This window comes from Hyperolius riggenbachi, chromosome 8 (assembly GCF_040937935.1).
Source record: "Hyperolius riggenbachi isolate aHypRig1 chromosome 8, aHypRig1.pri, whole genome shotgun sequence".
In the NCBI taxonomy this organism is placed as follows: Eukaryota; Metazoa; Chordata; class Amphibia; order Anura; family Hyperoliidae; genus Hyperolius; species Hyperolius riggenbachi.
This window is the reverse complement of record NC_090653.1, coordinates 25,615,991-25,642,444: the sequence shown is the minus strand read 5'-3', so window position 1 is coordinate 25,642,444 and position 26,454 is coordinate 25,615,991. Positions and strand designations below refer to the sequence as shown.

The 26,454-nt window shown below is 46.9% G+C and overlaps 3 protein-coding genes across 24 annotated transcripts in view; 2 read left to right on the top strand and 1 right to left on the bottom strand.

Moving 5' to 3' along the window:
• Positions 1-26,454, bottom strand: part of GIPR (gastric inhibitory polypeptide receptor) — a 309,157-nt gene that overhangs the window by 114,113 nt on the left and 168,590 nt on the right. For 14 of the 19 annotated variants that reach the window (XM_068250112.1, XM_068250105.1, XM_068250107.1 and 11 more), the window contains one exon: positions 21,928-22,036. In XM_068250112.1, coding sequence (XP_068106213.1) covers positions 21,928-22,036 — 109 coding nt within the window. Of the gene's footprint in view, positions 1-21,927; positions 22,047-26,454 lie in introns of those variants that run through there. The other 5 variants (XM_068250118.1, XM_068250119.1, XM_068250122.1 and 2 more) reach the window with 3 other exon arrangements.
• GPR4 (G protein-coupled receptor 4) overlaps positions 1-26,454 on the top strand; it is a 228,422-nt gene that overhangs the window by 104,064 nt on the left and 97,904 nt on the right. The window lies entirely within an intron of this gene.
• EML2 (EMAP like 2) overlaps positions 1-26,454 on the top strand; it is a 56,220-nt gene that overhangs the window by 3,179 nt on the left and 26,587 nt on the right. For 2 of the 4 annotated variants that reach the window (XM_068250101.1, XM_068250099.1), the window contains exons 3-5: positions 1,114-1,237; positions 7,444-7,545; positions 16,069-16,097. In XM_068250101.1, the coding sequence (XP_068106202.1) occupies positions 1,114-1,237; positions 7,444-7,545; positions 16,069-16,097 (255 nt within the window). Of the gene's footprint in view, positions 1-1,113; positions 1,238-7,443; positions 7,546-14,358; positions 14,439-16,068; positions 16,098-26,454 lie in introns of those variants that run through there. The other 2 variants (XM_068250102.1, XM_068250103.1) reach the window with 2 other exon arrangements.

Genomic DNA, 26,454 nt, shown 5'->3' with positions numbered 1-26,454 from the left:
GCAAGGTATGCTGGGACTTGTAGCATTGGAGGATGGGCTGCAGGGTATGCTGGGACTTGTAGCATTGGAGGCTGGGCTGCTGGGTATGCTGGGACTTGTAGCATTGGAGGCTGGGCTGCTGGGACTTCTAGCATTGGATTCTGGGCTGCAGGGTATGCTGGGACATGTAGCATTGGAAACTGGACTTCAGACTATGCTGGGACTTGTAGCGTTGGAGACTGGGCTGCAGGGTATGCTGGGACTCGTAACCTTGGAGCCTGGGCTGCAGGGTATTCTGGGACTTTTAGCATTGGAGGCTAAGCTGCAGGGTATTCTGGGACTTGAAGCATTGGAGGCTAGGCTGCAGGGTATGCTGGGCCTGGGACTTGTAGCGTTGGAGGCTGGGCTGCAGGGTATACTGGGACCTGTAGCATTGGAGACTGGGCTGCTGGGTATGCTGGGTCTTGTAGCATTGGAGGCTGGGCTGCAGGGTATGCTGGGACTTGTAGCATAGGAGGCTGGGCTGCAAGGTATGCTGGGACTTGTAGCGTTGGAGGATGGGCTGCAGGGTATGCTGGGACTTGTAGTTTTGGAGGATGGCTGCAGGCTATGCTGGGACTTGTAGCATTGGAGGATGGCTGCAGGGTATGCTGGGACTTGTAGCATTGGAAACTGGGCTGCTGGGATGTGTAGCATTGGAGGCTGGGCTGCAGGGTATGCTGGGACTTGTAGCATTGGAGGCTGGGCTGCAGGGTATGCTGGGACTTGTAGCATTGGAGGCTGGGCTGCTGGGTATGCTGGGACTTCTAGCATTGGAGGACTGGCTGCAGGGTATGCTGGGACTTGTAGCTTTGGAGGCTGGGCTGCTGGGACTTGTAGCATTAGGGGCTGGGCTGCAGGGTATGCTGGGACTTGTAGCTTTGGATGCTGGGCTGCTGGGACTTGTAGCGTTGGGGGCTGAGCTGCAGGATATGCTGGGACTTGTAGCATTGGGGGCTGGGCTGCTGGGTATGCTGAGACTTGTAGTGTTGGATGAGGAGTAACAGATGCTGTTAGGATAAAGCACAGAATAATGTGGGGGAAATTGGGGAATCTGTAAAATCGATAACATCTCTGCATCATGTGTGTTTTCAGGGCCACATATAGTGAAGCCGCCGGCACGTGCATCCCAGAATGGTTCTGCTCCCCGCCGGAGGAGTGGCATGTCCACCTCACCCTCCTCCCCCAAGAAAGGAGGGACCCCCATCTTCTCTAAAAGGTACCACTAAAAAATCATCTAATCACATTTCTTTACAAAAGGTACAGCCAATCAGAGACTGGCTTCAGTGAGATAAAAAACAAAATAATGAAACCGGCCCCAAAATGATGCTTTAAAGATGTAAACCCCACAGCTTCACCTCCCCTCCACTTCCCAACTTCACAGCACCTGGGGAAACGTTCCTATCATATTTTTATCATTATGTATTTACATAGCACTGACATCTTCTGCAGCACTTTACAGAGTACATAGTCATGTCACTGACTGTCCTCAGAGGAGCTCACACTCTAATCCCTACCATAGTTATAGTCATATGTCCTACCATATTATTATTATGTATTTATATAGCACTGACATCTTCTGCAGCACCGTACAGAGTACATAGTAATGTCACTGACTGTCCTCAGAGGAGCTCACACTCTAATCCTACCATAGTCATAGTGTAATGTCCTACCATATTATTACTGGTATTATCTATATATATAAAATCGGATGTGTGTGTGTATGTGTGTGTGTGTGTGTGTGTATGTGCCGCGATCACGCGAAAACGGCTTGACCGATTTGAACGAAACTTGGTACACAGATCCCTTACTACCTGGGATGATATGTTCTGGGGGTCTCGCGGCCCCCCTGCACACCTGGGCGGAGCTACAAACAGCAAATCAGATTCCACCCATTCAAGTCAATAGAAAAAATGTAAAAGGCTGCCATTCTCACAGTAATCAAGCCAGAGTCCCCACACATGGCACAGTTGGTCACTTGGTGACCGAGGTTACAAATCCAGGAAAAGTGGGTGGATCATAAAACAGCCAATCAAATTTCAGCCGTTCATTTTAAAGGGGAAAATGTAAACTGCAGCCATTCTTACACTGTTAATCACAGAGTTCTCAAACTTGCCACACTTGGTCACTGGGTTATTGCGATTAAGATTCAAGAAAATGGGTGGAGCCTACAACAGCCAATCAAAATTCACCTATTGATTTTCAAGGGGAATATTTAAACTGCTGCTATTCTTACACTTTTAATTGCAGAGGCTTCAAACTTGCTACAGCCGGTCATTGGGTGACTGGGGTCCAAATTCACTAAAGGGGCGGGGCCACATACAGCCAATCAGATTTCCTTGGTGGATAAACTGCTTCCATTCACACATTTTTGATGCCAGGAACCTGACAGCTCACAAACTTGGTCATTGAGTGACTGTGTGTTGAGGTTACAAAAAGTGGGCGGAGCCAAAACAACTTTTACTGGGAAAATATAAACTGCAGCCATTCTTACACCATTAATGGCAGGGTTCTCAAACTTTGCACAGTTGGTCATTGGGTGACAGATTAAGATTTTGGAAGGTGGGTGGAGCCTACAACAGCCAATAAAAATTCCCCATTTGATTTTCAAAGGGAATATTTCATCTGCTACCATTCTCTTATACTGGTAAAAGCAGATGCCTCAAACCTGGTACAGTTGGTCACTGGGTGACTGGGGCCCAAATTCAGGAAGGGGGCAGAGCCACAAACAGCCAGATTTGTTTATTTTTCAATGGGAATATACAAAGTATTGATACCAAGGAACCCAAAGCTGATAAACTTGATAATTGAGTGACTGTATGTCAAGGTTAGAAAAAGTGGGCGGTGCCAACAACTTCATTTTTTACATTGCAGGGTTCTCATACTTTACACAATTGGCCACTGGGTGACTGGGATGAACATTCAGAAATGTGGGTGGAGCCTACAACAGCCAATCAAAATGTACCTATTGATTTTCAAGGGGAATATTCACATTGCTACCATTCTTACACTGTTAGTGGCAGAGGCCTCAAACCTGATACAGTCAGTCATTGGGTGACTGGGGTCCAAATGCACTAAAGGGGTGGAGCCACAAACAGCCAATCAGATTTGTTAGATTGATTTCAGCCATTCTGTTATTGGCAGGGTTCTCAAACGTGACACAGTTGGCCACTGGGTGGCTGGGACTAATGTTCAGAAAAGTGGGTGGAGCCTACAGCAGCCAATCAAAATTCACCTTTTGATTTTCAAGGGGAATATTTACATTGCTGCCATTCATACACTCTTAATAGCAGAGGCCTAACATTTGCTACAGTCAGTCACTGGGAGACTGGGATTTAAATTCTGAAGGGAGCGGGCCAAAAACAGCCAATCAGATTTGTTTAATTTCAAAGGTAAAATGCAACTTATTGATGCCTAAGACCCCAAAGCTCATAAACTTGGTCACTAAGTGACTGTATGTCAAGATTAGAAATAGTGGGCGGAGCCAAAAACAACTAACTTTTTACATGGGGAAATGTAAACTTCAGCTTTTCTTACACTGTTAATGGCCGGGTCCTCAAACTTCACATAGTTGGTCACTGGGTGACTAGGATTAATATTCGGAAAAGTAGGTGGAGCCTACAAGAGCCAATCAAAATTCACCTATTGATTTTCAAGGGGAAAATTGAAACTGCAGCCATTCTCACACTGTTAATAGCAGAGGCCTCAAACCTGCTACAGTCGGTTGTTAAGTGTTTGGGGTTCAAATTCAGTAAAGGGGCGGAGCCAAAAAGAACCAGATTTCTTTGCTGGATAAACTGCTTCCATTAGCGCAATTTTGATGCCAGGAACCCAAAAGCTCACAAACTTGGTCATTGAGTAGTGACTGTGTCAAGGTTATAAAAAGTGGGTGGAGTTAAAAACAGATTTTTCTGGGAAATTGTAAACTGCAGCCCTTCTTCACTGTTAATGGCAGGGTTCTCAAACTTAGCATAGCTGGTTACTGGGTGACTGGGATTAATATTCAGAAAAGTGGGTGGAGCCTAAAAATGCCAATCAAAAATCACATGTCACTTTTCAAGGAGAATATTAAAATTGCTGCAATTCTTGCACTGTTAATGGCACAAGCCTAAAACCTGGTACAGTTGGTCATTGGGTCACTGAGGTTCAAATTCAGAAAAGGGGACAGAGCCACAAACAGTGAATCAGATTTGTTTCATTTCATGGGAAAGTACAAATTATCGATGCCAAGGACCCCAAAGCTCACAAAATTGGTCATTGAGTGACTGTGTGTCTAGGTTACAAATAGTGGGCGGAACCAAAAACCAAATTTCACTGGGAAAATATAAACTGCAGCCATTTTTACACTGTTAATGGCAGGGTTCTCAAACTTTGCCCAGATGGTCACTGGGTGACTGAGATTAATATTCAGGGAAGTGGGTGGAGCCTATAATAGCCAATCAAAATTCACCTGTTGATTTTCAAGTGGAATATTTAAATTGCTGCCATTTTTACACTGTTAATAGCAGATGCCTCAAACCTGCTACAGTTGGTCATTGGGTGACTGGGGTTTGAATGCTGGAGAGGGGCGGAGCCACAAACAGCCTATCTGATTTGTTTCATTTCTATGGGAATATGCAAATTATTGATGACAAGGACCCCAAAGCTCACAAACTTGGTCATTGAGTGTTTGTGCGTTAGGGTTAGAAAGTGGCCGGAGCCAACACCAGTCAAATACATACCCGGGCAACACCGGGTCATCAGTGGGTGGAGACAAATACACATTTCACTGGGAAAATGTAAACTGCAGCCACCTTACACTGTTAATGGCAGGGTTTTTAAACTTTGCACAGTTGGTTACTGGGATTAATATTCAGAAAAGTGGGTGGAGCCTACAAAAGTGAATCAAACTTCACCTGTTGCTTTTCAAGGGGAATATTTAATTGCTACCATTCTTGAACTGTTAATGGCACACGCCTCAAACCTGGTACAGTTGGTTATTGTGTGACTGGGGTTCAAATTCAGAAAAGGGGTGGAGCCACATACAGCCAATCAGATTTGTTTCATTTCAAAGCAGATTATTGATACCAAAGACCGCAAAGCTCACAAACTTGGTCAGTGAGTAATTGTGTGTTAGGGTTAGAAAAAGAAGGCGGAGCCAACACCAGCCAAATACATACCCGGGCAACGCCGGGCAATCAGCTAGTGTATTTATATAGCACTGACATCTTCTGCAGCACTTTACAGAGTACAAAGTCATGTCGCTGACTGTCCTCAGAGGAGCTCACACTCTAATCCTACCATAGTCATAGTGTAATGTCCTACCATATTATTACTGGTATTATGTATTTATATAGCACTGACATCTTCTGCAGCACTTTAAAGAGTACATAGTCATGTCACTGACTGTCCTCAGAGGAGCTCACAATTCAATCCTACCATAGTCATAGTCTAATGTCCTACCATATTATTATTATGTATCAGTGGCATAGCAATAGGGAGTGCAGAGGTAGTGACCGCATCGGGGCCCTGGGGCTAGAGGGGCCCACCCTTCATACACAGTATTAGCTCTTTATTAGTCCTGTGCTGATAATATTCACTTCTATAGTTGATTTGAATAGTAGTAATCATTAACATACTTTTCCCCATCCCCTCTTGCACCTCTGACACTGTGGTTGCCCTTGATTGGTTTTGGGGTGTTCTATCAATTGTTATCTATAGCATGCTTGGGGGCCCCGAATGCAAAACGTGCACTGGGGCCCAAGGCTTCTCAGCTACGCCACTGTTATGTATTTATATAGCAGTGACATCTTCTGCAGCACTTTACAGATTACATAGTCATGTCACTGACTGTCCTCAGAGGAGCTCACAACCTAATCCTACCATAGTCATAGTGTAATGGCCTACCATATTATTATTATGTATTTATATAGCACTGACATCTCCTGCAGCACTTCACAGAGTACATAGTCATGTCACTGACTGTCCTCAGAGTGGCTCACAATCTATTCCTTCCATAGTCATAGTCTAATGTCCTCCCATCTTATTATTATGTATTTATATAGCACTGACATCTTCTGCAGCACTATACAGAGTACATAGTCCTGTCACTGACTGTCCTCAGAGGAGCTCACAATCTAATCCTACCATAGTCATAGTCATATATCCTACCATGTTATTATTATGTATTTATATAGCACTGACATCTCCTACAGCACTTTACAGAGTACATAGTCATGTCAGTGACTGTCCTCGGAGGAGCTTACACTCTAATTCTACCATAGTCATATGTCTAATCTCCTACCATAATTGTAGGCCAGTGTTTTGGGGGGAACAATTAACTCAACTAATTCAGGGAGGATATATACACTCCATGCAGATATTGTGCTAATCTCTACATCATTGTACTGCCCAGCCCCCTTGTATAGCAGCACAGTGCTTTATTCCAGTAATGCACCCTCTGGATGGGAGTCAGATCAGAATAAATGTAAACATAGCTGAGACAACTGTGTGAATCATCTTTCGGGTCACATGGTGCAGTAGTGTTGTCACTGTAGAAAGAAAGTCGGCAGGCCCAGACTTACCTCAGAGGAGCCTATAGGCACAGTTGTCCTGGCACCTTAGGCTTTGGCCTCTAGGAATCTGTAAACCCCCACTGAGCCGCACCGTAAGTGTGCTGGTTGGTCAGCTGTCACTTTTCCCTTACTTCCCTTGCCCATTATAGGTAGCTAGAGGTGCCCCTTAGTATTAGGTAGCCAGACGTACCCTCAGTATTAAAGAGGAACTCCAGTGAAAATAATGTAATAAAAAAATGCTTCATTTTTACAATAATTATCTATAAATGATTTAGTCAGTGTTTGCCCATTGTAAAATCTTTTAAATCCCTGATTTACATTCTGACATTTATTACATGGTGACATTTTTACTGTTGGCAGGTGATGTAGCTGCTGCATGCTTTTCTGGCAGTTGGAAACAGCTGCAAACAGCTATTTCCCACAATGCAACAAGGTTCACAGACAGAAAACTGCCAGGAGTACCACAGTCCTCAGAGTTTCTTGTGGGAGGGGCTTCATCACATTATCAGTCATACAGCGCCCCCTGATGGTCTGTTTGTGAAAAGTAATAGATTTCTCATGTAAAAGGGGGTATCAGCTACTGATTGGGATAAAGTTCAACTCTTGGTCGCAGTTTCTCTTTAAGTAGCTAGAGATGCCCCTGACTGAAGGGAGATCTTATCAGTTGAATGCCGAGAACAGGTTGAGTAATCCCTTATTTAATATCTGATCAGGACTCTGCATAGGGAAGGAGGGAGGGAGGCATTAGGGAAGGGGAGTGGGCCGCCTTTCCATTATCAGGCGCCTGTAGGCATGTGCTTACAGTGCCTTATGGTAAATCCGGCCCTGGAAGTCGGACTGTCTGATAACATTCTGCCATTTTCCCCCACAGTGTGCGGCGCCCCCTGTCCCCTGAACGTCTCGTCTACATGAAGCAGGGTGCCTCGGATATGAGAAGCAGACTGCTGGTGGCCGGTGGTGGCAGGAGAGATGGGTGAGTGAGAGTGGTAGGGCACAGGGGGCGATGGGAGGGGCCAGTGTGTGGCCCAGGGAGTGATCAATGAGTGGCACAGGGGTGATGGGAGGGGCCAGTGTGTAGCACAGGGGTGATGGGTGGCAGCCAATGTATAGCACAGGGGTGATGGGTGGCGGCTAATGTATTGCATAGGGGTGATGGTCATTGTGTTGATGGAGGATTGTCAGTGAGTGCCACAGGGGGTAATGATGAGCTAGGTGGGGGGGGGGGGTATAACTACAAATTATGCAGCCCTACAACAAACATTTGATGGCCCCTCCCTCACCCAATATTCACGCCCCTCCCCCCTCCTCTTATGGTGACCCTCATGGCCTGGGGGGGGGGGGGGGGGACATCTTTCAGGGGTCATATAACAAGTATGGCCACCATGAACCAGTCCTGAAGCACCACCACCTATGGCAGCAAACCATTGGACATGGAGAATGGAGGGCATGCTGTGCTATGTGATCATAGACCAGTACACACGTCCTTCTCCACTGTATCCGGAATGGTCTGTTGACACAAGAGCATTGTCCTCACTCTTATAGAACAGTGATGGCTAACCTTGGCACACCAGCTGTGGTGGAACTACAAGTCCCATGAGGCATTGCAATACTCTGACAGCTCTAAGCATAACTCGGGGAGGCAGAGGCATGATGGGATTTGAAGTTTTATCACAGCTGGAGTGCCAAGGTTTGGGGACTTTTGCCTCACTGGAAGGTATAGGATAAACACTCACAAAACCGCTTTGTGCAGTGATTGGATTCACCTTTTTAAGAATAAATACATTGTATAATTTATTTTCCGGGTCAAAGAATTCACTTCCTGACTTGTGTCAGAGAGTGAATTAAAAAACGCTCTGGAAAAGCGCTTAGAAAAGCGATTTTCACAAAAACGCAACCCCCACCCAAGCGCCGGGAATAAAAAAAATCAGTTAAAAAAAAAAAAAACCCAACGCGAACGCTAACGTGAGCGGAACGCAATGTGAACCCCGAGCTTACCTCGGGAGGGGGAAGCCACTGGATCCTAACGAGCTTCCCCCGCCCTCCTCCATCCCTCCGTTCGTATGCCGGGGCACCCCGAACTGCGGCGAGATAAATATCTACCTACCGCGATCCTACGCAGACGCATTAGCGGCCCCTTGTGCGGGCTAAGATGTGTATAGCTGAGCTCGATCGATCCGCTCTAATGCGCAGACCCGGCTCCGCAGTAGAGTGGCTCTGATCGGGTTCGGCTATTTCTGCCTTACCCGGACAAAGAGCCGCTACTGCGCCTGCGCTGAATCGCGTAAGGTAAATATCCCCACTTGTCGAGGAGGTTTGTGGGGAGCCAGCGCGGGATCCCCCAGGCTATTGAGGATGGTGAAGCCTCATTGGGACCCGTAAGCTTCCCCCTCCTGAGGTAAGTATCCCCCAGAGAGGTTTATTTTTTTATTACAGAGTCTCTTTAAAGGACAACTGTAGTGGGTGGTATACAGAGGCTGCCATATTTACTTCCTTTTAAGCAGTACCAGTTACCGGGCAGTCCTGCAGATCAGGTGTTTCTGACATTATTGACAGCTCTGACCAGATTAGCTGCATGCTTGTTTCCGGTGTGATTCAGACACTACAGCAGCCAGATAGTTCAGCAGGGCTGCCAGGCAACTGGTATTGTTTTAGGAAATAAAGCCTCCATATCCCTCTCACTACAGTTGTCCTTTAAAGTATACCCGAGGTGACATGTGTCATGATGAGCTAGACATGTGTATGTACAGCGCCTAGCACACAAATAACTAGCTGTGTAACTTTTTTTATTTCTCTGCCTGAAAGAGTTAAATATCAAGTATGTAAGTGGCTGACTCAGTCCTGACTCAGACAGGAAGTGACTACAGTGTGACCCTCACTGATAAGAAATTCCAACAATAAAACACTTTCCTAGCAGAAAATGGCTTCTGAGAGCAAAAAAAAGAGATAAAAAGGGGAAATTCTTAACAGTGAGGGTCACACTGTAGTCACTTCCTGTCTGAGTCAGAACTGAGTCAGCCACTTACATACCTGATATTTAACTCTTTCAGGCAGAGAAAGAAAAAAAGGAACACAGCCTAGTTATTTGTGTGCTAGGCACTGTACATACCATGTCTATCTCATTATGTCCCATGTCAGTTCGGGTATCCTTTAAATGAATATCTGTGGTTACCCACAATGCACCACTGCTGAATAAGCAAATTATCTCTTCATGCCCCTGAAGCCAGGCTAGCATCCAGAACCGCTGGTGTATATAGCCAGGCTATAGCTTTACATTTTACACAGCCACATTAACCCCACCAATTTAAAGCTATAGGTTTGTTATACACCAGCGGCTCTGGATGCAACATTGGCTTCAGTGGAGTAAAGAGATAATTGGCATATTCAGCAGTGGTGCATTGTGGGTAACTATAGCTGTTCACTTAAAGCTGAATTATCACAAATACCTTCTGTTGTAAGAAGGCAAATCACACCAAGCATTGCTTTTTAGTAGGAGGGCTTTTCGGTCTCTTTTAGTCCCCTACAGAGCAGGGACAAGGTCCTCCAGCACTAAAGGCTGAGACACCAAAGTGTGCCCCCCATCCCTCCCAACCCAGCCGTCACACAGCGATTGCTATTAGACTAAGAGGTGCCACAGGGCCCCCAAGACCCTAATCTCTAGTTATCTGGCTTGCAGTCACTGCCATGTATTCCCTTTTCCTATTTCTCTCTGTTTCAAACACAATGGGCTCTATTCTCAAAGACTTCCCGCATGCGGTAAAGTACATGCGGGAAGTTTGCACCCAAAATACCGGCAAGTTGGGATTCTCAAAATGTTCCGCATGTTTTTTCCGCATGCGGAAAAAGTGTGATAAAAGTGCGGGATTCATGCGGTAAAATTTCCACAAAAGTCGGTATTTTCCGCAATAAAAGATCAATTCTCAAAGATGTTCAGGCGCATCATTTCTTCGTTAATTACCGAATTTTTATCACCTACAAGTAGTAGGTGATATATTCCGCATCCCATTGACTTTAATGAAGTGTGGAGGCTTAAGGGCTGTGCTTGGTGGACTTTAACTTTTTTTTTTTAAACACTTTTTCATGCGACCTTTTTACCGCATGATTCCCGCATGAATAATGCCTGTTTCCGCATCTTTTTTCCCGCATGCGGAAAACATGCGGAAAATGTTAGTGAATGCTGAAAAAATGCGGAGTTTACCGCTGGCGGGAATTTAGCGCTAAAATTTTGCGGTACTTTTGGCTCTTTGAGAATAGAGCCCAATAGGGGAATGACAGGTGAGTGAGTTGTGCACCCCCTCCTACACTGCACCCTGAGGCTGGAGCCTCTCCTCTTCCTCGGCCCTGCGCCCCCTCCTACACTGCGCCCTGAGGCTGGAGCCTCTCTCACCTCTGCCTTGGCCCGGCCCCCAGAACCCCTCCTACACTGCGCCCTGAGGCTGGAGCCTCTCTCGCCTCTGCCTTGGCCCAGCCCCCAGAACCCCTCCTACACTGCGCCCTGAGGCTGGAGCCTCTCTCGCCTCTGCCTTGGCCCAGCCCCCAGAACCCCTCCTACACTGCGCCCTGAGGCTGTCTCGCCTCTGCCTCTGCCTAGTGGTTTGGGTCACCCCGAGCTGCTTACTCTGCCAAAAAAAAACCAAAGAAAATATCAAATATGCAAAAATAATTGAGCAATGTCTGCTTATGCAAGTGTGAACCTGTCCTAAAGCATTTCATTTTCTGACAAGGGTCTGAACTTTCTGCGTAAGTGTGTGTGTACTGTGTTTATATATACCGCACATACACATCCTTCCCAGTGATGGTATATAGTGGTGATATCTACTGAGAGACGCTGCAGTTTGCATGCAATTTGCATGGGCATTGTGTACACAACGTATGTGGCTGAGAAAGGTAATACTGAACAAACACCCCCCTCCCTCCTCCCCATCTCATGTGAAGAGAGCCTGTGGTGTGTATACAGGGTGGGGTTGTGTACACAGGAGGAGCAGCAGCTAATATGAGGTCATTAAACACAAGACTGATTCTCTGATCATTGGAACACGTGCAGTATCCGCTGATACTTTTTTTTTACAGGTTATCAACTGTAGTGAGAGGGATATGGAGGCTGCCATATTTATTTCCTGTTAAACAATACCAGTTGCCTGGCACTCCTGCTGGTCTATTTGGCTGCAGTATTGTCTGAATCACACCAGTAGCAAGCATGCAGCTAATCTTGTCGGATCTGACAATAATGTCAGAAACACCTGATCTGCTGCATGCTTGTTCAGGGGCCATGGCTAAAAGTATTAGAGGCAGAGGATCAGCAGGACAGCCAGGCAATGGGTATTGTTTAAATTGAAATAAATATGGCAGCCTCCATATCCCTCTCACTTAAGTCCTTTAAAACCTTGATACAGATAATTACTGATTCTCCCTCCCTTCCCTCCAAAGTTACCTCAGAGTTTCACCTCTGCTCCCCTATTATTAAATAATCACCCCAAGACGTGCCCTCCTCCTGGCCCTTACCTCAGGCTGCTCGCTCCTCAGTGTACGAAGGTACCCCTTCCTGCCCCCCTCTGAAGAATCCTCCAGATCCATGCAGGCAGTGTTCTGGTCAAGATTTGAACCAGGGCCCCCGATGCTGCAAGGCAAGAGGAAGGCATAGCTGGAAATCTCAGAAGCAACCCCACAGCAACATTTTTCTAAGGGCCCTGAGCCCCTCCTGTACTGGTGAAGGGCTCTGCCTTTGACCAGAGTTCTCAGGTCTTGAAGTCAGCATCTATATAGTAAGGAAACCTGGCGCAAGACTCTAACACTTCCACTGCCTATAGAGCGCGCCCTAGTGGCTGCAGCTCTGGTGCTTTGAGTCCGCCAGGAGAAAAGCATGGTATAAACGCTTCTTGTCTTGTCTCCGCAATTGGCCCCAGAAAGTCCACAGGAATGGGGCCAACTGCACATGCGCAGCCCCAGGCCTGTGGACGTGCATTCACGTTGCCTGGAGCAGGCGCAAAACACTCAAAGCAGCGGGAAGGAGACGGGGAGCATGCCTGGCCAGACTGCTGATGCGCTGATTTTTCGGGGCCAGTTGCGGGTGAAGGAGAAGGCAACTGAGGACGACGAGAGGGAGCAATCAGGCCGGAGAGGGCTGGAGGAAGCCCCCGGTATGTATACATTTTTAAAGGGGCCCTGTCTCAGGTACACTGTAATGCCACCGGTAATTTCAGTGCCGGCAAGATGAGCCATCATTCGGCTCACCTTTCCCAAAATCACAAAAAAAAATAATTGCATGCGTTTTGTGGTTGTATTCTTGGTTTTCAGAGCGCAAGCGATGTGCACTTTGCTAGGTACAGCTTTTTCAACTGATTGTAATGTGCCACGTTCTATGCGCTACATTACTGTCTGAGAAACTTAGTGTTGTATACATTTCTGTGCGTTGCACTGTGAAGCGCACAGCAATGCAAGTGAATGGGTGCGCTTTTTTAGCGCATAGCAATGCCCTCGTTTTTTACGCCTAATTAAAAAAAAATTCAGATGAAAACAAATCTTTATTGGCAACTGCTACATCAAATAAGCAAAATGCATGCTGAACAAAAATGCGTTCAAGCGTGTTTAAGCGTATGTAAAAGGCATGGGTCTGCTTAAAAATAGCACTCCGCAATGCACTGCAGCGAGTTATGAAACGTGCACCAACGCATGCGGTTTTTATCATGTACTTAAAGAGACACTGAAGCAGGAAAAAAATTATGATATAATGACTTGTATGCGTAGTACAGCTAAGAAATAAAACATTAGGAGCAGAGGCATAAGCCTAATATTGTTTCCAGTTCAGGAAGAGTTAAGAAACTCCATTTGTTATCTATGCAAAAGAGCCATTGAGCTCCACGACTTTCAAAGTCGCAGAGAGCTCTGTCTTCTGAAGCTTGTTATCTCAACTGTCAGTCACTGTATCTTCTTTTTTTCTGCAGAAGACAGTTGATAGTTCACTGGCCTGCTCTGTAAAATCATTTAGAATGCTGAGTAGTGTGTAAACTGCACATATTAGAGAATGATGCAATGTTATAAAAAACAATATATACCGGAAAATAAAAATATGAGAATATTTTCTTTGTTACTAATCTTCTAGTAATTATCCGTACCACACAACCAATTCAGTATATCATCATTTTTTTCACTTCAGTGTCTCTTTAAAGGACAACTTTAGTGAAAGGAATATAAAGGCTGCCATATTTACTTCCTTTTAAGAAATACTAGTTGCCCGACTCCTCTGCCTCTAATACTTTTAGCCACAGCCCCTGAACAAGCATGCAGCAGATCAGATGTTTCTGACATTATTGTTAGATCTGACAAGATTAGCTGCATTCTTGTTTCTGGTGTTATTCAGACACTATTGCAGTCACATAGATCAGCCAGGCACCTGGTATTGCTTAAAAGGAAATAAATATGGAAGCCTCCATATTCTCTTCACTAACGTAATCCTTTAAATACGTTTCTGAAGGCACTCAATGCGAAGGAGGCCTAAAAGTCAAATTTTTAGCTCATTCCTATTCCCTGAGGAACTCAGACATGACTGATGCCAAAACATCAACATAACAGCTCAGCAACTGGCATTTCTTTATCCGGAATAGCCTCTACATTCCTCCCACTTCCAGTTGCCTTAAAAACAAAAAACAGTATGTCTTGAACAACAAAAAGTCTGACGCAGACACAGGTCCTCTTCCCTTGAGGAGATCACAGCGTGTTGAATGAATGGCCCCCTCAGCACAGACTAATCAGGCAGCAGAGGCCGCCCCAGACTGGGTGTGTCTGCCTGAATGGAGGGAGTAACTGTCAGAGTGATGAGGAAGTTGTGTGTCAAACAGAGATAGAGAGAGAGACCATGAAGAAGACATCCAGGTATCCCGCCTGTAGCGTGTGCAATGTGGGGTGTGCTACACGGACCACATAGGGGGACACGGGAACAGCCGATCATTACACTGACCACATAGGGGGACACGGGAACAGCCAATCATTACACGGACCACATAGGGGGACACGGGAACAGCCAATCATTACACTGACCACACAGGGGGAAACAGAAACAGCCAATCATTACACTGACCACACAGGGGGACACGGGAACAGCCGATCATTACACTGACCACACAGGGGGACACAGGAACAGCCGATCATTACACGGACCACATAGGGGGACACGGGAACAGCCAATCATTACGCTGACCACACAGGGGGACACGGGAACAGCCAATCATTACACTGACCACATAGGGGGACACGGGAACAGCCAATCATTACACTGACCACACAGGGGGAAACAGAAACAGCCAATCATTACACTGACCACACAGGGGGACACGGGAACAGCCGATCATTACACTGACCACACAGGGGGACACAGGAACAGCCGATCATTACACGGACCACATAGGGGGACACGGGAACAGCCAATCATTACGCTGACCACACAGGGGGACACGGGAACAGCCAATCATTACACTGACCACACAGGGGGAAACAGAAACAGCCAATCATTACACTGACCACACAGGGGGACACAGGAACAGCCAATCATTACACTGACCACACAGGGGGAAACAGAAACAGCCAATCATTACATGGACCACACAGGGGGACACGGGAACAGCCAATCATTACACGGACCACATAGGGGGACACAGGAACAGCCGATCATTACACGGACCACATAGGGGGACACAGGAACAGCCAATCATTACACTGACCACACAGGGGGAAACAGAAACAGCCAATCATTACATGGACCACACAGGGGGACACGGGAACAGCCAATCATTACATGGACCACACAGGGGGACACGGGAACAGCCAATCATTACACGGACCACATAGGGGGACACAGAAACAGCCAATAATTACACTGACCACATAGGGGACACAGGAACAGCCAATCATTACACTGACCACATAGGGGACACAGGAACAGCCGATCATTACGCTGACCACACAGGGGGACACAGGAACAGCCAATCATTACACTGACCACATAGGGGGACACAGAAACAGCCAATCATTACATGGACCACACAGGGGGACACAGGAACAGCCGATCATTACGCTGACCACACAGGGGGACACAGAAACAGCCAATAATTACACTGACCACACAGGGGGACACAGGAACAGCCAATCATTACACTGACCACATAAGGGGACACAGGAACAGCCGATCATTACACTGACCACATAGGGGGACACGGGAACAGCCAATCATTACACTGACCACATAGGGGGACACAGGAACAGCCAGTGCCTGTTCTTGTGTGCACACCATGCTGCAGTGCATGTAGCATGCCTGCCCTGTGTGCAGTGTGTGTGAGATGTTGTGTGTTATTCTGTGTTGGTTTAGTGTGATGCTTTTGTATTTATCGGCTGTGTGAGTGTGGTGTATTTTAGTTGTGTGAGGGTGTTGTGTGTTATGTAACATCTGATGCTGTGCTGTCGCTTCTGTCCAGCGCACTAATGTTGTGTTTATTTTCTGTCGTTGCAGCAAGAGCAAGCAGGTCATCTTCTACCCCGGTGAGTGCAGCGCTTGCGGCGGGCGTGTGATGGGGCTCTGGGCTACTCCAGCTGTACACAAGGGGCTGCTAATTAGTAAATTGGATGATTAAATAGTATAAGCAGGCCAGGGAGGGAAGCTGCCCCGGGGGACTCGGCCTCATTAGCAGATTAGGAGGCTCCGTTGGGGGATTCAGTGTGACGAGAGTCTCCCTGGGCCGCGCTGCATAGAGGGCAGGCAGCCAATCAGCTTCTGCGGCACTCCAGAGCAGGGTGAATCTGATTGGTTGTTGTTTGTTTTGCTCCTTCACCCTGCTTGTGCTTCCTGCCATTGTGCAGGGACCATGTGTAATATATTATAGATTATGTGTCTGTTTACACCAGAGACGGTCACCGAGATGCAAATAATTCTGCCTTGCATGCAATTCGTATATAGCTTGGAATTAAGCCAATCAGCAGGAAGCGCATGTAATTGGTCTGATTCAAAACTGCATGCAATCGTCATGAAAATTGCATGCAAATGGAAGTCTGCATCGCTTTGTGCACAAATGGTCTGCCAGTCTGGGGGTTACTCTGACCACCAAAAGGCCTCCTTTCCACAAACTGTTGATAGGCAGTGAAATGCCTCTCAAACTCTCACAACTGCTCACTGCTGCCTGGAAACTGCTCACTGCTGCCTGGTAACTGCTTGCTGAGCGCACAGTTCAACTGCCCATGGAAAAGAGGCCTAAAAGCAACCTGAAGTGAGAGACTGTCAGATATGGAGGCTTCCATATTTGTTTCTTGTTAAAGGGGAACTGAAGTAAGAGGTATACAGAGGCTGCCATATTTATTTCCTTTTAATCGATACCAGTTGCCTGGCAGCCCTGCTGGTCTATTTCTCTGCAGTAGTATGTGAATAACACCAGAAACAAGCATGCAGCTAATCTTGTCAGATCTGACTTTAAAGTCTGAAACACCTGATCTGCTGCATGCTTGTTCAGGGGCTATGGCTAATAGTATTAGAGGCAGATGATCAGCAGGGCTGCCAGGCAACTGGTATTGCTTAAATGGAAATAAACATGGTAGCCCCCATATAGCTCTCTTCAGTTCCCCTTTAAACTATACCAGTTGCCTGGCAGCCCTGCTGGTCTATTTGGCGTCAGTAGTGTCTGAATCACACCAGAAACAAGCATGCAGCTAATCTTGTCAGCTCTGACAATAATGTCAGAAACACCTGATCTGCTGCATGCTTGTTCAGGGGCTATGGCTAATAGTATTAGAGGCAGAGGATCAGCAAGATAGCTATGCAACTGGTAGTGCTTAAAAGGAAATAAATATGGCAGCATGAGCCTCCTTATCCCTCTCGCCTAAGGTGCTTTGCTTAAGTGAACCCGGGGTGAGAGTGATATGGAGGCTGCCATATTTAGTTCCATACAACTTGCCTGGCTGTCAAACATGCAGCAGATCAGTTGTTTCTAATATTATTGTCAGATCTGACAAGATTAAGTGCATGCTTGTGGCTGTGTGATTCAGACACTACTGCAGCCAGATAGATCAGCAGGGCTGCCAGGCAACTGGTATTGTTTAAAAGGAAATATAAATGGCAGCCTCCATATCGCTCTCTTCCACAGGTGGTTGAACTGCGCACTCAGTGAGCAGTTACCAGGCAGCAGCAAGCGGTTGCCAGGCAGCAGTGAGCAGTTGTGAGAGTTCGACCGTCTTTTCCCTGCCTATCAACTGCTTGTGGAAAAGGGCACTGACTCTGAATGGTACATAGACAGATGGTTTATATTGCATATTAAATATCACATTTTGGTACCTGTAGCCGGCTGCTGTGCTTTAATTTGTATTCCGCAAAGAAAGCTTGTTGCATCAATTGTAATCCCCATAAGTTTAAGCCAAGTAATTTACATTGAGGGCTGGGAGCCGCTAGAGCATTTTTGGCAGTGTTTAGGGATCGCTTTCAATCGCTAGTGATTTCCATAAATGCTCTGCCAATGTAATTGGATGGAGCAGATCCCACTGGAGCGATTGTGATTAGAGAAATCCCAATCGCAGGACATGCAGCATTTTGGGAGCATTTCTAATGTATTGTATAGTAGCAGGGAATTTGCTCCCTAAATCGCTTACAACGCACTACTACAAATCGCTTGAGACTGCAATAGTGCTTTGTAGTGGGTTGCAGGCCTCACTAATAACTGTCCCTCAGAGGAGCTCACAATCTAATCTCACCATATAGAGTGTAGTGTATGTATCTTAAGGGGCCCATACACTCAGCCGATTTTCTGGCCAATCGATCGATTGCAAATCGGTTGACCGATTTCGATTGATTTCAATCGATCTGGCATGGTGGAAAATCCAGGTTGATCTGTTGAGATTGCTTATCATTTTGCATTGTCCCTAATAGAAATCTGATCTCAAACTGAAATCTATTGGCATTCTAATCCTAGTAAAAAATGTTCCTAAACACATCAGATAAGAAATCTATCTGATGCTAATCTAACCAGTGTATGGCCACCTTTAGTCTAGGGCCAATTTAGGGGGAAGCCAATTAACCTATCTGTATGTGTTTTTGGGATGTGAGAGGAAACCAGAGTACCAGGAGGAAACCCACACAGACACAGGGAGAACATACAGGCTCCTTGCAGATGTTGACCTGGCTGGGAGTCGAACCGGGAACCCAGCGCTGCAAGGCGAGAGCACTAACCACTACACCACCGTGCTGCCCATCTGTTCACATCTATCCGTATCTGAATGGATCAGTTTGTTCACTTCTGATAAGCGGGACATAAGGCAATGCGGTACACTATTATTGCGGATACAAATCACCTACAGCTAAAGCCAACTGACTCAATGAAAGCCTATGAGAATGGACAGTGTCCACACTCACTAGGCTGGGCACTGAATATGTTTCTGCACTCTATTACTCACCTGTCTTGTGTCCTACCGGGTCCACTGCAGGGCACTAGTGCTGATATACAGATATCCGTACTGGCAGTAGCATTATGGGGCTCCACACTGGATTGCAACAGACCAATGGGAATCCTCTCTCAAAGGAACATAAATCTCCCAAATAATGGCCAGTGGTGTCACAGGCAGAATTCTGCAGGTAGCCATCAGCAGTGCAGACCAGGATGAACAGCAACATAAAGGCTAGAAGAGATCCTTCCATTCAGTACAGTGTAGCTAATGTAACAGTGACACCTACAGGCTGGGCCAGGAACACCGCTTCCCCTCTTGCACAAAGCAATTTTTTAACATTACTGGAAACTAGAAACATTATTGTAACAAATGGCAACTATCCATTGCCTGCTAAACACAGAAACCGTACTATGTATCTAGTTACATCATGTCTGTCTTTAGTTTGGCTGATATGAGAAGTGGGAAGGTGTACTTCCTTAAATGGAACTTCTGCAATACCCTACATAACAGGAGGCTCAAAGCAGCTGACTTACAATATGTGTCCATCAGAGGGATCAGACCACGTTTCCCTGAAAATAAGACTGGGTCTTATACAGTAGAATCACTTTATAGTAAACTCCAAGGGACCAGGGAAAATGGTTTACTATATCAGAATCTTTCTACAATCAGAATTTGTCATACAGAAGCACATACAGTATACGATAGTACTGGATCTTAATTCAGTCAATTGGGAGTCATTTTTTCTTTTCAATGCTTCAGCAAGCGAGCACAGACAGTGTCTAAACTAGACCACAATGCACAGTGCTCAGCATGCAAGGATTTGCATGTGATATTCATGCAACAGCTTGCATAGGAAGCATAGGGTCTCACCAGTTAATGCAGGTACAGTACTGATAGTGTGCTCCTCTGTCCCCATTTCTGTGCAGCTTGGATGATGCTGTAGCGCTGCAGCCATGCACAAGCAAGTCACAGATGACAGGCAGTTCCCTCAGTGCTGTAGCGCTGCAGACATGCACAAGCAAGTCACAGATGACAGGCAGTTCCCTCAGTACTGTAGCGCTGCAGACATGCACAAGCAAGTCACAGATGACAGGCAGTTCCCTCAGTACTGTAGCGCTGCAGACATGCACAAGCAAGTCACAGATGACAGGCAGTTCCCTCAGTAATCAGGCAGCAGCTTCTGCAGGAAGCCCAGGTCTCACCAGCTGGTGCTTTTAAAGTAATCCTCGCAGGCCCAGAGTAGTGTGCAGATAGCAAGCAAGCTACAATTTGCTTCCAGCCCGGCCACCAACCACGGCTCATGGTTCTCCGACTGACATATGACGCCTGTGCCCGCCCACTTTCCACTATAGCCGGATACAGAATACTGCAGGGGCCAAAAAACAGGTTCAAAATAACAGAAGTTCTATTATATCCGTGTTTACTATACCAGGCGTTACTCCCAAATACTTATAATGTTTACTATATCAATGTTTACTATGAGATTATCATATCTCAAAACAAGTAGATCCTTTCCAGAGAGTGCTTTTGTAAAGAATAAAGGAAACTCTGTGAATCCCCCAAGAGGAGATGGACTAGTCAAACCTGGCAGATTTGAATCGCGCTTTCGTGGAAATAAGACCTATATGACATACATTTCTCCTAGAGCAAGGTTGTCGCTCTCCCGTCCTTGAAATGTATAAGGATTGGAGTGTAACATCCTTATCCTAGGCGTAAAATGCACTGTAATGACTTTTTACCTAGGTTGTCACTTACAAAAAGTATTCACTCCTTACACATTTCTAGGCCTGGAGATAGACAACCTTCCTCTACGATAAATGTATGTCATATAGGTCTTATTTCCACGAGGGGGCAATTTAAAGAGGATCTGTAACATCAAAAGATCCCCTGGGGGGTACTCACCTCGGGTGGGGGAAGCCTCCGGATCCTAATGAGGCTTCCCACGCCGTCCTGCGTCCCACGGGGGTCTCGCTGCAGCCCTCCGTACAAGATGACGTCATTATTTACCTTCCCGACTCCTGCGCAGGTGTTCTGACGGCTGTCGGCTCCGAACTACACGGAAATACCCGATCGCCGTCGGGTCTGCTCTACTGCGCAGGCGCAAGTTTCCGGCGCCTGCGCAGTAGTGCGGACCCGACTGAGATCGGGTATGTCCGTGTAGTTCGGAGCGGAAAGCAGCCACAGCGCCCCCGCTGGAGCCAGCAAAGGTAAATATTGAACTGACAGTCGGGTCTGTCGCCGCTGTTCGGAGGGCTGCAGAGAGACCCCCGTGGGACAGAGGACGGCGTAGGAAGCCTCATTAGGATCCGGAGGCTTCCCCCACCCGAGGTGAGTACCCCCAGGGGATCTTTTTGAGGTTACAGAGTCTCTGTAAAGCATTTCCCTGCATGAAAAGTTGGCTGGGGAAATACAACCTATTAAAATCAATAGGCTGCCGCAGTGCCGTCTGATGCTTGCATGTGGGGAAAAGACGGATGGCCAACAGCAAAAAATAAAAATGACCACGCATGCCTATCCCTATAATTGGCGTATCTAGAGGGGGGCATGCATGTCTCATGCCATGGGCGTCACAGTGGTATGCCAGCCCTCTCCTCCCTTGTGCTGCACTGCAACACTGGGGGATGCCCCTCACTACCTATACTGGGGGGCTTCTTATACTGTGGGGAGAGACATCACTCACTCTCTATGCTAAAGGGGGCTATTTATACTGGGGAGACACCTCTCGCTACCTATACTGGGTGGACTGCCTCTGGCTACCTATTCTGGGGGCTAACTCTAGCGACTTATACTGGGGGGGGGCAATGTCAGTGTTTGCCATAGGTGCTATATTACCCAGATACGACCCTGTTCCCTGCAGCTGTGCATTGCCAGAGGAGATGAGGGGGAGAGATGATAATTCACTATTCACGTTTATAGAAGAGTTAGCGTAATAACGTCAGTCACTCACCTGAGTCCAGCTGTCACTGCTGCCTTCCCAGAATCCTCTCTGCCTGTGTGTTTAGCTGCTGATTCATTATTCAGCTCCCCTCCGGCTCTGAGCTGCGGCCGCCTCATCGCTATTATTTTCTGAACAAATAAAAGACGTCAGTGCAAACACACAGCAGCGGTCTCATCAATCATTCACGCTTCAACACGGCGCACACCATACACGGGACACCAGACACTATGTGTAACTATATGCTATTCATTTATATTAAAGAGAACCTGAAGCGAGAAGGATATGGAAGCTGCCATATTTATTTCATTTTAAACAATACCAGTTGCCTGGCAGCCCTGCTGGTCTATTTGGCTGCAGTAGTGTCTGAATAACACCAGAAACGAGCATACAGCTAATCTTGTCAGATCTGACAATAATGTCAGAAACATCTGATCTGCTGCATGCTTGTTCAGGGTCTGTGGCTAAAAGCATTAGAGGCAGAGAAACAGCAGGACAGCCAGGCAACTGGTATTGCTTAAAAGGAAATAAATATGGCAGCCTCCATATTGGTCTCACTTCAGGTTCCTTTTCTGTGGCATTGTACTCCAACATGAAACACAAACCAAATTCACAAACAAACAAGGGAAATACATATAACCAGAGTCAGGACAAGGTCCTCCAGCACCCAAGGCTGAGACACTAAAGTGCGCCCCTCCATCCCTCCCACCCGAGCTGTCACACAGTGATTGCTATTAGACTAAGAGGTGCCCCAAGGCCCCCCAACACCTTAATCTCTAGTTATCTGGCTTGCAGTCACTGCCATGTGTCCCCTTTTCTTATTTCTCTCAGCTTCAAACACAATAGGGGAATGATAGCTGAGTGAGATGTGCGCCCCCCCCTCCTACACTGCGCCCTGAGGCTGGAGCCTCTCTCGCCTCTGCCTCAGCCCTGCATATAACAGACACTTGCAGAGCATGTCCTGTACAATAAAAAGAGGAGACAGCGATGTGGAAACAGCAATACCCAAATACAGCAGCAGAGGGAGCCATGCCCAGACCAGCTCACAGTGTAAAGCCAGTGACAGCCTGGCAGGTACAGAATTTTTGGCAGCCAAAATAACGTTGTGGCTGTTGTGGTGAGCAGTCTTCCGGCTGCAGCCAATGAGTCTTTTTTTTTTTTTTTAAATGGAGCTGAACTCTTGCACAGGACAGAAGGAAAGCAGAGAGAAATACACCCTGTATGAATTTAGAGAGTTTAGCCTGTCTAATTCCCCCTTCATCACCAGTGTAATTTAATCTCTCCTCTGTTAACCGGGCTGGCTGCCTCGGCAGAACAGCTAATTTGTAAACATAGGATGTTAATCCTGTCTGCTTCCATGAAAGCAGGAAGTACACACTGCAGATTGCAGGATTTGTATCAGCTGTAACAAAGAAATGTTTTTTCTGTAAAGGTTATTATGCTGTTGCTTATCTTTTAAAGCAGAGAGAAAGTTCTCAGTTCAAGTCTGGTTTAAGAGCCTGGTGTTGTGCTGTATTTTATCTGGCAACAGTGTCCCCTAGCACACCGCATGTGAGAGTTCTATGGAGGCTGCCATATGTATTTCCTTTTCAACACCACCAGCTGCCTGGCAGCCCTGCTGATCTATTTGGCTGCAGTAGTGTCTGAGTCACACACCTGAAACAAGCATGCAGCTAATCCAGTCTGACTTCAGTCAGAGCACCTGATCTGCTGCATGCTTGTTCAGGGGCTGTGGCTAAAAGTATTAGAGGCAGAGGATCAGCAGGACAGCCAGGCAACTGGTATAGTTTAAATTGAAATAAATATGGCAGCCCCCATTTTCCTCCCGCGTGGGCTTCTGTGTTTGAGCCAAGTGGTTGCAGATAGGGAAATGCTTGCATGTGACTTGTCATAGGCAGGTGTGCATGTGCTGGGCATTCTTGCCCATTGGGATGTTCAGGGCATGTCAGTAAAGAGTGCTGAGAAGGATATGGAGGTGGCCATATTGGTTTCCTTTTAAACAAAACAATGCAGATTGCCTGGCTGTCCTGCTGATCCTCTGCCTCTAATACTTTTAGCCATAGACCCTGAACAAGCATGCAGATCAGGTGCTCTGACTGATGTGTGAGTGGATTAGCTGCCTGCTTCGTGCGATTCAGCACTACTGCAGCCAAATAGACAGCAGCAGGACTGCCAGGCAACTGGTATTGTTTAAAAGAAAATAAATATGGCAGCCTCCATATACCTCTCACTACAGGTGTCTTTTAACCTCCCTGGCGGTAAGCCCGAACTGAGTTCTGGCTATGCCGCTGCGGAGGATTTCTCAGGCCTTGGTGGGCCGATTTGCATAATTTTCTTTATTACACGCAGCTAGCACTTTGCTAGCTGCGTGCACCTTACAATCGCCGCCGCTCCACCTCCCCCCCCCCCCCCCCAGACCCTCCTGGAAGTAGGATGGAATGTGGTCAGCTCCAGGGATTTCCCGAGTTGTGCTATCCAGCTGTCTAACCTTTGGTCCTTCGTTCTTGTTTTTCCTCACTCCTGTCTTCTGCATCGGCTACAAATTCCATCTTATTACTGCGTCCCCCGACCGTGTGCCTGGATACTGACTCTGCTGATTGCCGCCTGCCTGACTAGAATGAGCTTGGCCTATTCTTACACATCACTGATCATTTGCCTCCACCTGTAGCTCCATCTGTAATGCTACGTACACACATGCGACAACGATCGTTCGTTAAGAACGACGAACGAACTTTTAATTGATGAAAGAACGACCTAAGTAAAGGTAGTTTTAAAATGTGTGTAACGATCTGATCGTTAGAACGAACGTTACATCACAGAAAGCAACTATTGCGCCTGCGCATAAAAATGAGAAGTTTCACAGAGAAATAGTGAAATGCGCATGTCAAGCCTAGTACGAACGATCATTTCCAACGATGTACTACTTTTGCAAACGATCGTCGTTGGTTAAAATCCGCCGAGACAGAACTTTCTTTTGTAGCGATTTGGCTCGTTCGTCGTTTGCCTTAATAGTCGGTGGTTCGTTTTTTGTAACGATCGTCGTTGGTAAAGATCGGGGAACGATCGTTACAAACGACTATAGTCGCATGTGTGTACGCACCTTTAGTCCTACCACTGTGGGAACCATTCCTAGAGCTCGAGGCTGGTGGCATCATACAGCAGAACTAACCAGCACTTTGCTACTGTGTTTCCCCGAAAATAAGGTCGTGTCTTACAGAGGCGTAACTAGAAATCACTGGGCTCCTCTGCAAAACTTTGGATGGGGCCCCCTTCCCCTGCAAACTTAATAGGGACTGTCTACAAGTCTTTATCTACAAAACTTTGTATGATTCCTTATCAGTGGCTGAGCAGATGCAGTCATTAGAATAAATGTGCAGAGAGCAGAAAGTTTTCTCTCTCCTTGCCCTGATTGTCAGCCTCTCAGAACAGGGCCCCCTGTGGCTTCTGGGCCCCCCTGTGGATGCATCCCTTGCAGGGTCTATTGTTACGCCCCTGGTGTCTTATATTAATGTTTGCACCAATAGATGTGCTAGGGCTTATTTTTAGTGGCTGTCTATGAACACGCAAGTTCCTGAGCTGGGTGTCCTCCTGCCTTCCCCACCGTGCCGCCTCTTCCTCTGCTGGATCCATCTCTTGTATGCCTGTGTCCCCCTTGTACCTGTATTGTCCTCCTGGTGGCCCCCTCTGTACCCCTGTCCTCCTCTATCCCCTGTCCTCGTGTCTCCCATGTCTCCCTGCATGCTCTGCGTGCCCAGCAAGGGAGGGCACGCCCAGCAAGGGAGGAATTGCTAATGGCTGCCACCTGTATAAAGGTCCGTACACACGCCGGACTTTAGGCAACGACGGGTCCGTCGTTGCCTCCCGCTGGGTGGGCGTGCCAGCGACAGTCCGGCGTGTGTACGCTCTGTCGTCAGACTGATACGGCTGTTTCTGAGCGATCCGCCCGGCGGATCGCTCAGAAACAGCCGTATCAGTCTGACGACAGAGCGTACACACGCCGGACTGTCGCTGGCACGCCCACCCAGCGGGAGGCAACGACGGACCCGTCGTTGCCTAAAGTCCGGCGTGTGTACGGACCTTACCCCTAGCTATGAAAAGAGAAGGGTGAAAAGCATGCACTGAAATGCTCATAGGTTTGAAGGAGTATTTATTTATCTTTGTATGTGTCAGAGTGGTGCAACTAAATATTTTGAATTTAAAAAAATGTTTGGTTTGGGTCCGCTTTAAGCGTGCTTGAAATTCTTGCTAAGCTAAGGCTTGCTTTCAGGGGGTGTCTTAATTTGGGGGGAAGAGGGTAGAACACAATCGATTGCAGGTCTGCAAAAGAACGAGATGTCATTTAGGCTGTCCATGGACATTTTATTTTATTTTTTTCTGTCTGGCTTAATAACTTTGATTCTCTTCCACGGTTCTGTTGTCTCCTACATAATTTTTGATCAATTAACTTTGTGTAAAAGGCATCTCTGGTGGGCGGAGAAGGTGAGGGAGTAGCTTCATAGTATTGTCCTACACTGAGCAGTATCATGTTAGCAGTTTTGT